Source organism: Glycine soja, chromosome 9 (genome assembly GCF_004193775.1).
Source record: "Glycine soja cultivar W05 chromosome 9, ASM419377v2, whole genome shotgun sequence".
Classification (NCBI taxonomy): Eukaryota; Viridiplantae; Streptophyta; class Magnoliopsida; order Fabales; family Fabaceae; genus Glycine; species Glycine soja.
The window spans coordinates 30,192,806-30,206,495 of record NC_041010.1 but is presented as its reverse complement, the minus strand read 5'-3'; the positions used below and the strand labels follow the sequence as shown (position 1 = coordinate 30,206,495).

At 36.2% G+C, this 13,690-nt stretch overlaps 1 protein-coding gene and 1 long non-coding RNA gene across 2 annotated transcripts; both read left to right on the top strand.

Annotated features, from left to right (window-relative positions):
• The first annotated feature begins 5,612 nt into the window (after positions 1-5,612).
• Positions 5,613-7,210, top strand: LOC114425766. Its single transcript, XR_003669280.1, has 2 exons — positions 5,613-6,377; positions 6,465-7,210. It is a non-coding gene; the product is annotated as an uncharacterized LOC114425766 (long non-coding RNA).
• Positions 7,211-11,238: 4,028 nt separating this feature from the next.
• Positions 11,239-13,257, top strand: LOC114366912 (adenine phosphoribosyltransferase 1, chloroplastic-like). The gene is made up of 4 exons (XM_028323944.1): positions 11,239-11,392; positions 11,558-11,616; positions 11,891-11,963; positions 12,931-13,257. The coding sequence occupies exons 1-4, from the start codon at positions 11,240-11,242 to the stop codon at positions 12,964-12,966; spliced, it is 321 nt and encodes a 106-aa protein (XP_028179745.1). The 5' UTR covers position 11,239; the 3' UTR covers positions 12,967-13,257.
• The last annotated feature ends 433 nt before the right edge of the window (positions 13,258-13,690 follow it).

Here is a 13,690-nt window from a genome sequence, read left to right as displayed (position 1 = left end):
GTAGTTGCATTCTCTTCCCGTAATCCGGCACACTTCTTTCGGATGTGTGTAGCGGCCAACTTGAACTTCTCCTCGGCAAGTTTCGCCTTTCCTAACTCGCTTTTGAGAGCTTGGACTTCTTCGTCCTCTTCCGGTGCTTCGAAACTCTCTTCGCTGACGACTTTTAACTTGGCGAGCCAATCTAAACCTCGTATATGAACTTTCAGCCATTCATGGTAACCACCAATGATGCCATTACGAATGCCCCTAAGTTCTTGATCTTTCCTTAACGGGGTTTCCCATGCCTTATGGATTCTTTGTATAGCCTTGAAATTTTGCGCGCCGAAATCCCTCACAAGGAAAGGAGACATGCTTTCTTCCATCGGTGCTCCCCTCATGGGGTACCCTAGTTGTCTTATAGCGAGCGCGGGATTGTAGTTAATACAACCCCTCGTTCCTATCAGCGGAATGTTTGGGTACCCTCCACATGAGAAAAGGACTCCCTCCTTTCCTTCCTTCCATCGGGGGAACCAATTGATTGTTCTACCTCCTATCCCAGCCAAAAGCTGGTTCCAATCTATTCTTCTCTTTTCAGTACACGAGCGATGGCTTTGGAGCGGACATGGATGCCTCGTGTCTTGCTGGAATAGGTGTGAAACCAACCAAACACAGAGAGCGGGCAAGCAATAGATGATCCGTGCGCTACTCTTTTCGCACCTTCGGTCAAATGTGTCAAATAAATTTGCCAAGACAGCTACCACCGGACTTTCCTTGCTATGGTGGTATGCAAGGAACGCGTCGATTGCGGCTAGGTCCACCAAACCATCTATGTTTGGAAAGAGGACGACCCCAAAGATTAGCAATGCTAACACATCCATAAACGGGACCCAATCTTCTTGATTTGCCATATCCCTCGCCTTGTCTTCTAGGTACTTCCGTGGTAGGCCCGCTATGCCGTTTCGAGTTTGTTTTACGCGGTCCAAACCTCTTGCTGAATCCTTGACCACAGTTGTAATTCTGCTCAAAGAGGGGAGACAACCGGAGAAAAGATATGGTTTTCTTCCCCCGAGAGGACATCCTAGAATCTCCTCAAATTCTTCAATGGTCGGTACCAATTGGAAGTCTCCGAACGTGAAGCATCTCAAAGGCTGGTCGTAGTATTGGGTGAGTGATGCAATGGCTTCTATGGATACCTCTGCTATGGTCAACTCTAAGATCTTTCCGTAAGTCTTGCAGAAGGCTTGCATTTGGAGAGGTTCCATCAACCGCCCTAATTCCTTGATGCTGGAGGTATCTAGGCCTTTAACCTTGACTTGGTAAAACCTCTTGCTGGTTTGATTTGTCCCCATGCTTACTAAAGTGAGACAAAAAGCTGGTGCAAATCAAAACTCCGATATCTCATGGGCGGAATGGATGAATGCATGAAGGAATGCATATGACACAGATGTAATTTAAGAATGCGGGCGCCCGGGACATTGTCTCCTTCTTAGACACAATGTCTAGGGGTAGCAAAGTGCCCCAACGTATGTATTTAAAACGGTGACCTGGACCCTCCGTTGATTTGTCTATAGAGGGGATCAAGACAGAACCCGTATGCGATGCATATGCAAAAGGCGCATAGTATGACAATATTCACTGAACATAAGCAAAAGGGTATATGATACTTATGCATGGCAGTGTGAAAAATGGCACGCAGCGTGTTTGCTCCGTGCCCCTATTTAAGGGACCTATAAGGGAGAGAGCTAACTAGGCATTTAGTGATAACCCCCAAGGTAGTCATATCTCTCTTGATGGTTTCTAGAGGTATTATCCCCTTCGAAGAACATACAGCAGCAGTAGGGACTACTAGCAACAATATGTTTTCAAAGAGAAAAACTCTAGATGAGGGTTCACTATAATCAAGCAAGTCGGAGACCTAGCATGATCACAGATTCACCTCCACCCCTTATGTTCCTATGAACCCGGGTATAGGGCCCTTTTTCAACTCACAGTGTGTGCAAATAGTGTTGGTATTTGTGTGCATCAAATAAATAAATATTTACCTCATGCATACATTTTAAAACGCACTAAAAGCAACAAAGAGTTTATATACACAAGAACATAAGACAAATAAAGGGAAACCAACAAAGGAGAAAGTCACGATAAAACATTGCACAAGATTTAAATGGCCTAACTCTCTAAAAACTAGTCCCCAGCGGAGTCGCCAATTGTCGCAACCTACCCTTCAGCGGGAGGGCGACGCGTGACTCGCGGGATGCGTGTTCAACGAAAGGAATACGCGCGGAGTTGCCACCAACGTTTATTTGAGGAAAACGTCGGAAAAACCGGAAAAGACGCGATCTACGAACTTTTAAGTGAAAGGTTCGGGAGTTGTATTTACGCACGGGGAAGGTGTTAGCACCCCACACGTCCGTCACAAGGGACGGCAGCCTTTAATCGAATGTGCAAACATGACTTTGATTTTTACATTCCCTTTACGTTCTTATATCTTTTATGCCCTTTTTATATTTTTCTCTTTTCGTGGTCGACAAGGGTGTTTCCCTTTGCTCCTACGTATTCCTCAATTGCAATGAGGAAATCAGACCTACATAGTTCTTTCTTATGCGTGAATCAAGTGATTCTTTTTTACTTGAAAGGTGATCATTTTAAGGCGTTGGACCTTAAAAATGATCCATTTTACTTAGTAAGAAACCAAAATGATAAACTTTCAAAAAAGCCTATTTTTGTGGACGAGCTTGACTAGGCGAGTTGATTTTAGCCTTAGTTTCACTTTAGTTATTAGTCAATTCAATTAAGAATGAGAAATTCCAAAGAGAAAACGTCCGATTGATTTTTTCGCTTTACTTTACTAAAAGATATTTTTTTTATTATTATATTATTATTTTACCTCTTTTTTGATTTCCAACGTGGTTACGGCACGACCGAACGGTCGGAATTCATGTTAACCGAAATTAACGGATGATACAATTCAAACGATCGGTGGAAATTTATTTTATTTTTAGATTAAGCGAGAAATGACTTAAATAAATGGCTTAAGCACATCAAAAGGGGGTATAAAAAGTAAATGAAAACGAGAATAAAAATACATGAAACAAAATGTGGACCACCACGGGTACATAGAATGAATTGAAAAGCTTGGTTTGAGGTACTTACCCGTTGAAGGCTGAAGATCGATGTAGAACGAATGAAGAACGTCGAAGAACGGTCGAAAACCTTCGCGAAATCACTCACGAAAACGTTACGGAAACGTTACGGAAGTGCCTCAGCTTGGATTTTCTTCACGGAAACAATTTTCCTAAGCAAATTCAAAAGAGAGAGAAGTGCCTAAGGGGCTGAACCCTTTTCTACTTCACTTCTCCCCCTATTTATAGAAAATTGGGGGAGAAGCTTGCCACCCAGCTCGCCCAGGCGAGCAGGGTTGCTTCCTCAACAAGCAACAGCCTTCTGGAGGAATCTTCTGGAGGGCCCAAGTGGGCCTGGTTGCTATTTGCACCCCCATTTTTACTAAATACACCCCCTGCCTTTTTTTGGTGATTATTTTTTCGTAAAGTTATTGAAACTTACGAATTTCGTAACGATACTTGTTTTCTTTCCGTAATGTTACGGAACCTTGCGGATCACATAATCATCCCCTTTTTGACTTACGGAATGTTACGGAACCTCACTAATTGTGCAACGATGCTTCCATTTGATCTCCGGTGTGTCACGGAACCTTACGGATTGTGCATCAATATTTTCTTTTGATTTCCGGCATGTCCCGGAACTTCACAAATTGCCTAATGATGGGTGCCAAGCACCTCACAAGGACCAAACAAAAGTTGCATGTCATCAAGCAAAGGTCCCCGGACGAAATTAGGGTATGACAATATGGAAGAAGAGGTAGATATTGTTTGACCTTCCGTACTGGTCTGATCTAGATGTCACACATTGTATTGATGTTATGCATGTCAAGAAAAATGTCTGTGATAGTGTCATCGGCACGTTTCTTAACATTCAAGGCAAGACAAAGGATGGTTTGAATACTCACAAAGATCTAGTTGAGATGGGTATACGAGACCAGTTACATCCAAGGTTTGATGGTAAGAAAATATACTTGCCTCCAGCTTGTCATATATTTTCCAGAAAGAAAAAGATAATTTTTTTTCAGTGTCTGTGCGGTGTCAAAGTGCCACAGCAATACTCTTCAAATATTAAGAGGCTTGGGTAGTTGAAGGATCTAAATTTACTTGGCTTTAAGTCTCATGATAGTCTTGATGCAATAATTGTTAGTTGTGGTGATAAGAGACATTTTTTCTAAGAAAGTCAGGCATGCCGTAACTTGCCTGTGTTTTTTCTTCAATGCCATATGTAGCAAAGTCATTAATCCTCTTAAGTTAAATGAGCTGGAAAATGAGACTGCTATTATCTTGTGTCAGTTGGAGATGTATTTTCCTCCTTCATTTTTCGACATCACGGTTCACTTAATTGTTCATTTGGTGAGGGAAATTAAATGTTGTGGTCCCATTTATTTGCGGTGGATGTACCCGGTTGAGCGATACATGAAGATCTTAAAAGGGTATACAAAGAATCTACACCGTCCTGAAGCATTTATTGTTGAAAAGTACATTGCGAAAGAAGCTACTGAGTTTTGTTTCGAGTACATGGAAAAGATAAAACTTGTTGTGGTTTCGGAGTCTCGGCATAACGAGACAGTGAGAGATAAGGGATCAAGAGGACTGCATGTTATCACTCTAAGTCTAGAAGAATTGCAACAAGCTTATTTGTATATACTAAATAACAGTAATGAAGTTCTACCATACATACTTTGCCATGAAGCTTTAGTCAAGGAAAGGAACCCAAAAATGACCAATAATAGGGTGTTGAAAGAGCATAACAAGACTTTCCTTAATTGATTTAAAGACATAATTTTTGGTGACCATAATGAATTTGAAACGTTAAGGAAGTTAGCAGATGGGCCTAAAAGAAGTGTTATAACTTGGTAAGGATACGATATCAACAAGTATTCGTTCTACACGAAATCAAAAGACAACAAGAGTATAATGCAAAACAATGGTGTAAGTCTAAGTGCTGAATCTCAACACTTTGCTACTATACATGATGACAATCCTCATGTAGCTTCAATGCCTTACTTTGGAGTCATTTAAGAAATCTGGGAGGTTAATTATGTAAAATTCAATGTCTGTGTTTTCAAATGTAAGTTAGTAGATAGCAATATCGGTGTGTAAACCGATGATTTTGGATTTACTTTGGTTGATCTGAAGAAGCTCACTTATCAGAATGAGTCTTTCATCATGGCTAAACAAGCTAAACAGGTATTTTATGTTCAAGATCATTGTGATGAAATATGGTCAGTGGTTCTACACAAAAACAATTGGTGTTAATATTGAAGATGATGATTGCATCCTTGAAACTTGTCTCACTTCTTTCTCCACACAAATGTCGAGTAACATCAATGGAAAAGAAGAAGTTGACAACACCCTCATAAATCGTAATGATCATGATGAAGGAGAATTAATTAACATCGTATAATGTAATTTATTTTATATTTACTTGCTTTCTTAATTTTAGTTACACAACTTAATATAGTTTTCATATGTTGTTTAATTAATGTTGTTGTTTTTTGACAGGCACATGGCTACACCACCTAGCTCATTTCCTCCTCCTCCTCCTGAGTTAGTAGCACCTTCTTCACTGTCTACGTCAAAGAAGACTAGAAAAGCAACATGACTCAGATTGTTGGCTACTAGACCAGCTAGGGTGAAGAGACCAGTGCTTCATTTTGATCTTGTCACTGGGAAAGCCGAAGGTCCCCACAAAAATAAATTATGAACATATTTAGGGATTATCACTCGCGATAAGGTGGATGTTACATATGATAATTGGAAACAAGTCCATGTTGCTCAAAAGAATATGATCTGGGAAGATATTCAAGTATTTAAATTAAATGTTGAATGTTTGTTGTAATATGTTGTACTAAAAATCCTACTTTGTAATTTACTAACTACAAAATGTATTTATTGTATCGCAGGCTGAATTTGATATCCATGAATCATCCAATTTGAGGACAAAGAAAAAAACTCCATATTTAGGTATTATTGTCAACTATAATAAGTTATCATTATGTGTTATTGTCACAGGATGTTCGAAAGAAGGCACAGGCCATTCAGAAACAAACTACTACCCCTCACGTGTTGTCTCGAGTGGGTTATGATTTTCCATCTCCCATAAGATGACACGTGAAGGGGAAACGATTGGAGGAAGCAGCCCAATCTAGGAGCACTGACATAGTCGTTGATCCTCAATCTCCCATTAGACGACATGTGAAGTGGAAGATGGCCCACATGAAGAAAAATGGTCAAATGACGTCTGAAGCTGCAAAGGAAATCGTAGACAAGAGTGTAAGTCACTTTTCATTTGTCAGTGATTATTTTTTGTAATAATTGTTGGATGAGTAAACCAATTTTGTTTTTTTTTGTTGACTATAGGATTCCTTGGAGGAGCAAGCCTCACAGGGAAGCTTTGTCGCCCATGAACATTAGGATGTACTGGCAATTGCCATTTGTTGACCAGAGACCAATGGGAGGAGTCAATCACACAAAAAAGTGACTCAACAATTAATAATGTCCTTCAATCAGATGTAATCGTAGATGCAAAGGAAAGTTGTGTCAATCCCTTGGGGTAGGACACAGAAACGGGAGACTCAAACAAATGTGATTTGTATGTCAATGACACTCCTCCCCGACTGGTTGCTCTTGGAAGAGTTTATGAGGGGTCAACGACTGTCCACAATGTTCCTTTCGGCAATGATCAAGTGATGGTTAGTGTTGAGGAAGTCCGAGATGTTAATGCTCGCATTCCTGTACCTACTCGATAGGTTCAGTTAGTGGGACAAACACTTAACACCTTTATTGCTTGGCCTACACATTTTGTAAAGCCTTTTTCAGAACATGTAGGATAAACATGTTGTTGAGGGACTGACGAAACCTATAGATATGCTAGATCCTGACATCGATCCCTTGTACCTCATGACATTGACCATTCTGCAACTTTTCCTCAAGCCATTGCAGGTTCCGTGGGATGCTAGTGTGTTTGAAGTGTATAATGATAACTTCCCATTTTACATAAAACATGAAGATCTTTCAGAAATAGCTCATGATGGTCAATGTCTGAGCATCTCTGTTATACAATTGTGGATTCTATAAATCACTTTACCTTATTGTATATTACTTAACTAATTGTTTTATATTCATACAACTGAGACAACTATCGAGCAAGGAATGTCGATATGTATGGGTTCCTCGAGCCATAATCTATACAAAGATTTAGGCAAACACAATTTGAATTAGAAGATTATATTTAGAAATGGATGGAGAATTCATAGAGAGATGTATACCTAGGAGCCTACTTGAATGGGTAAGCTAAACTCAACAAATCAATTTAAATCATGCATGCTTTATAATAACTTAAAGTTCTCCAATGTCGTGCACATTGGCAAATAGTTGTCATTTTGCCTAAGGACAATGTTGTCATCTGGTTTTGTTCCTTGCACAATATGTTTGACAACTACTTGAAAGAAATTATTAACTGGTCAATTGCATTTTGTAATACATTTACTTTATGATTAAAATTTGACATCAATATTTTTATTGTATAATACACATGCATGTTTCTCTTAATCAGTGCTTTGAAGGGATTCAATGACAGTCAAGGAAGTAAATCCAAGGCTACTGCTACATGGATTGTAGTTAAAGTAAGTCATTTAAATATTGTTTCATGCCTTAAAAATTAAATTTTATTACGCTTCAGTTAACTTTGAATATCTAAATATCCTATTCAATTTAGTGTAATAAGCAAAAAGGAAGCATCGAGTGCGGGTACTACATGATGCATTGGATGTCAACAATAGTCCTAGGAGGTTTCAAGGATAACTGGGAAATGGTAATTGTTTACTTCAAAACTAATTCAATTTCTTACAATTGTTATTATTTTGACTCATTTATTAACTTATGTTTTATTATATCATGCAATATTTTTGTTGATCAAAGATAATTAGAACCAGAGAGAATGAAGGCAATTCTCATTCAGTGGGTAAGATATTATTTGAAAGTTAAAAATCAAACACTAGGAGTTTATGTAATTTTATAATTGTATAGTAGTTATTATGTTAATTTAGATTAGGTTACAAATGATTTTATGCATTGACTTTCATTTTTCTTATAATTCATTGTAAATATTCCATTATATATTGTGGAAAAAATTTAAATTGCCTACGTCCAGTCCTCAAGCAACCCACTTGAGATTTCCACTAACTTTGTAAAAATTCTTTTTACAACTTCTGAACACCTGAGGGATCCCTTTCTCTTGTGTTCAGGAAACTCATAATTCATGAGACAAACAACCTCTTGATCTCAATAAGTCATTAAAGAAAGTACAAATGTTTTTCTCGTTTAGAGAAGAAGATACAAGATGAAGTTATTAGAAGAATCCTTAATTGATTTGCAAGTGTTTTGCCAATGATTTGTTTTTGAGAGGATAAGACAATAAGGTTCTGAAAAACTCTCAAAACTTTCATAGATAAGTCACATATTTATAGGCCCTTGGTGACTTTTCACAAACTTATGAAGGGATGTGACTTTTCATAATAACTTTTTAATTTTTTTGCTAAAACTGTCTTAGAATGGTTGTCATTATAAGACGGTTTTCATAAAATCGTCTTAGAAGTTTGTGTTTTTAATTTTTATTCCTCCCTCTCCTCTCTCATTTCTCACTCTCTGCTACTTCTTCTCCACCGCCGTCGTCTCCGAGGGCTACGACATCAAAATGCTTGTAACAACAACAACAATGATGTTCAGAAGCATCCTTTCGTTCACTCTTTATGATCTTTCATAAACCCTAACATTTTTTCCCTTTCTTTTTCTGGCCAATCATGAACCAAGAAACGACCACCATCAATCGCCTCCTCTCCATGTCCACAACAAAACCCCTCTAATTTTAGTCTCTGCCGCTGTGAGGTGATTTTTTGGCCACTATGAGCTGCCATCATCCACCGCCGTCAATATTTCTTCTTCTTTTGTTCCTCTTTCATTTTTTGTTTATAAATTCTAAAATTTCAATCAAAGTGCCTCTTTTTTTTGTTCAAAAATTCTAAATTTTTGTTCCTCTTATGTTCTTCTTTTTTGGTGTCGATGCAGCGGCCAGGGCAGAGGAGATCAAGAGGCTCCTCGTTCTTGTTGAGGAGGAGTCTATTAGGGCTGAGACAGAGTCGGAGGTTTCATGTATTAATTATCTTTGTCTGTTACTCTGACTTTGAAAGTAGTGGCTGATTGTGTAGGAGAGTGTACATTTCACATTGATTCAATTTGCTAAAGAATGGATCCTTCCTGGAGGACACTTCAGAGGATTTCAGGTGGTCAAAATTTTTATATAAATCATGTTACTTGGATTTTGCATTACCTTTCCCTTTTTCAATATTTCTTAGCATATTACAATTATTTAAATCTGATCTTGAACCAGTTAAGCTGTGTGAAATTGTCACGGTTGAGACAGTTGAACTTCTCCAATTTTCTCTACATTAAAACCATTGTTTTATTAGTGATTACTTGTTCACAATTTAGGACCAAACGTGACATTCCCCTTCTTAATTTGTCCAGTTTTTGATATTTAGGAACTTGTAATGCTTTAAGAGTTTGGCTATTATTATATAACAATAAGGTATTACCACTTCCCCTTTCACTTGTTCAATGTAGGCCTAATGCATGTTAGAAATTCTAGTATTAGTGCAATATATACTTTTAGCATACTTGTTAACGTGATAAATCAAATTAAGTGAAAGGAGGATTTTATTATCTACATTTAACAGATCTATACGATTTGGTCTTGATATGTGTAAGGTTGAACCTTAAAACTTGTTTTAATCATTCTTTGTTGGTTCAGTTCTGAAAATATTGCGTAGTTTACTCCTGAAAAGTTGTGACTTTTTTAGGTGTGTATATGCTTCCACAGATTATGTAAAGGATGACCAAATATGATTTTTTTTAGTATAAATTATGTCTACGGATTATGATGGTCATGATGCAGGAAGAAAAAGAAAATGTATCATTACTGGCCCCCTTCACAATTTTTCCTTATGGATGATTTTGTGTGCAATAATCCACACTAGTTAGCCTGTTTTAATTGTGAAAATGCTTGCCAGTAATCAATGAAGCTCGTTGTCTTTGTGGACAAGGATGGGGTGTGACATCAGACTGAAATCATTAAGCTCTTTTTGTGTCCATGCAGGGAATATATATCAGAAGAGTGTTATTTTAATTTTGTCCTTTTTCTATAATATTGTTTGGAATATTTTGTTGTCTTTCTTGCTGCAAATTAAAAAAAGGTTCCATCACTATTTACTAAGTTTCTCTTTTGTAGATGATGAAACCCTGTCCTCGATCTGCATCTACCTGCTTAGGTTTGGCTTCCAAAAGAGCTTACTTCTATCCTGTGCATGCTGATCAATATTGCATGAATTACAGTTGCATGAGGTAGGGATAAATGTGTCTTTTTCAGCATCTTTCTTCCATATTTATTTTTATCCTACTAATTAGTAGAGGCCCAAATTGGATAAAGGGTATGCTTTATAGTAGGAATTTTACAACAATTCATCTTGAGGTGCTTGTTCAAAATTAGAATTGTTCATTTTCAACTAATTTTAAGTAATAAATTAAAGCACATGCATCTGACTAGAGTTATTTGTGATGATTAGTTAGTGATCATTAGTTAGTGTCGTGGTGTGTTTAAATTGCCTAGTAAATGCAAACAACATGAAATGCGAGTTGAAAATCAGTTATCAGAACTAGGTAATAATTATTGTCATGGTGTGTTTAAATTGCCTTGTAAATGCACACTGAATGAGTAGTTAAAGCCTAACAGTTTTTTTGAGAGAGAAAGTGAAAGCCTAACTTCAAACCTATAAGATTCTCATTTTGTAACAATTTCATAATTCATATTGGTTCATCCAAATTAAATTAACTTTATACTCATCTGTTTCGTGTGAATGGAATCAAATCAAACTTACCTATAAATCAGATTTCAATCCAAGTCCCCTTCCCCTTATACTTACTGGCACATTATAAATGCTTAATCACACCCTAAATGGCTTTTAGCTGGAGAAAGAAAACCTTACTTTTAATTTCAAATGAATTTTTTTATTATATAATTTTGGACCTTTACTTCAGCCTTTTGTTGGGCCTTCCACATTTTTTCCTAAATTAACCCTGATATGGTTTTATGTTTAGGTGAAGTAATTTCACAAAAATATGCTCTAGAATATGGAACTGCTTGCTTGGAGTTGCATGTTGGTTCTGTCCAACCCGGTGAACGGGCCATAATCATTGATGACTTGGTGGCCACAGATGGAACTCTGTCAGCAAGAGTAAAACTTCTAGCTGATTTTATTTTTATTTTTCAGCCTCTTTTTGGGGTGGGGGTGTTACTTTTTGTCTATATTATTTCCTTCTTTTATTTCACTTGTGATTGTTCAATGAATGTGTTCGCAACTTTGCTATACATATTTGGTTTCTTGCAACTTGTTTTGTAGAACGTGTTGGTGCTGAAGTGGTGGAATGTGCTTGTGTCATTGGTGTGCCTGATGTCAAGGTAATAATCACTTATTAGCTTTTTTAAGTTAGCTTGTTTTGCTACTTAGTCTCTCAGAAATTTCTATGTTGTTCAAGGTAAAATCCAAAAGTTAAAAATATTTATATAATTATTATATAAACTGGTCACTGGTCACTCGTGATCATAAACTAATCCCAAAATTTAGATGATCTCTAATAACAATATTTATAAAATAATTTCTCCCCTTTCGTTAATTTTTTTTTTTACTTTCTTGAAATTATGTAAATTAAATTAAGCCTTCTATTCATTTTAGGGGTAGTGCAGGTGTATTGGAAAGCCACTTTATGTTCTTATTGAGCCGCGTAAAGCGGATAAATGTTACTGAGGTACGCCAATCCAACGCTAATTCCTTAAATGGAAATTTTTTCTGATAAATACACTTGTAAAAATCGTTTTGTTTGGGCAAATAACTCTATTCGTTTTGATTCGTGGTCTCACGATATTGTGAACATATTTCAAACATCTTTAGTTTTTTCTTAACGACTTTGGACTCTTGCTGGCACCTTTTATAGTATTGTCATAAAGTGGCTCGACAGTTAGCGAGTGATTGAGCCCTCTAAAATGAGATTACACTTTTAGGGTTAAGCATGAAGTTACAATTATTTTTTTGAAATAAAACAAAATGAGATTATAATAAAACATATATGTATATAACAAATTATAAATTGATTAAAATTCAACACTTTTTTTTAGTTTATTTGTTTTAAAAAAATCATTTTTTCCCTTAAAATAAGTGTTACTAGACATGCACCATGTATTCTAAAAAAAAAATCACTTTTATTCAGTTTTTTTTACTTAATGTTTTCATTCTCTTCAAACAGAATAATGTTTATTTTTAGTTCTTAAAAAATAAATAACTATATTTTAGTCTTTTATTTATGAAATTATGTTAGTTGTGATCTTTGTTCTTCACAAAAAAAAAATGTCTGATTTTGGTCACTTGTGATTATGAAATAAAGATCACGGGACACGTTTTCATAAATATAAATATGGGACCCAAAGACAATTTACTTTCAAGAGACTAAAAAGGCACATTGTTCTATTTGTGAGGACTAGAAACAAATTTAACTAGTTCGGTCATGTGGCATCAATAAATTTTCTTCATTGTAATATAATTAGCACAATTGAATTTCCATATTAGACATGTAATGTATCTGGAGCTTTCATCTTACTGAGGTTCAACTTAAGAATTTGTTTTTATAACATATTCTTGTATTTATTGAATGTATACATTTGTTATCAAAAAAAGTTATCAGCTTATTTCTCATTGCTAAGTGTTTTGTTCTTAAACAGCTGAGATTGTCATACACAAAATATTTTACTACATGAATAGATCAGGAAATGGCCGACTTACACTGAGTTAATTGAAACGTGGGAACCTAATTGATGCAATACTACACGTAGATGAGGAAGAGGATATTAACAAAGTACTGAGGTAAAGGCTTTTTAGCTGAAAATCACTAGATTTTCTATTGAAAGCATGCCCTTGTTGTCTTGGAAATTTCCTTCTGTTGTTTGTTCGCATGAACTCCTATACAGTATAGAATAATGCTCTTGCCTTGAGAAAGTGATGATCTTGCTCCATGCCATTATTGAATTCAATGAATTGTTTTTTTCCTACCATTGTATTGTGAAAGGTTAGCCAAAATTTTTTTGAACAAATTAAATTTAAGGGTCTGTTTACTTTAAGAAAATATTTTTTTTTTCATTTCTTGTTTTTACTTTTAATTAGATAAAAAGAGAAGTTTGGAAGAGTTAGAGAGAGAAAATATAGAAACATTTCAGGTTGAAGAACAAGCTTATGCCTCAAATCTCAATTTATACCAACTGCTAAAGGAATAACTCGTGAATATTTGGTCATCCTAATAGAATCACTTGTGTTTGGCTTATGCTTCTATATATATGAACAGCTGGGTGAATAATACAAGAATGTTTAATCATCCTAATTAGAAATCGATCTCTCCCAGAATCCATCACCCAAATTATTTTCCTTAATATAGGGTTCAAAACATTCTTAAAACCTCTTCGACAAGCAAAACACCGGTTAGAAATC

Coding starts and splice junctions, on each gene's coding strand:
- LOC114366912 (XM_028323944.1), top strand. CDS start 11,240: ATGGTTTTATGTTTAGGTGAAGTAATTTCACAAAAATATGCTCTAGAA. Junction 11,393..11,557: donor ATGGAACTCTGTCAGCAAGA/GTAAAACTTCTA, acceptor CTTGTTTTGTAG/AACGTGTTGGTGCTGAAGTG. Junction 11,964..12,930: donor AGCGGATAAATGTTACTGAG/GTACGCCAATCC, acceptor GTTCTTAAACAG/CTGAGATTGTCATACACAAA.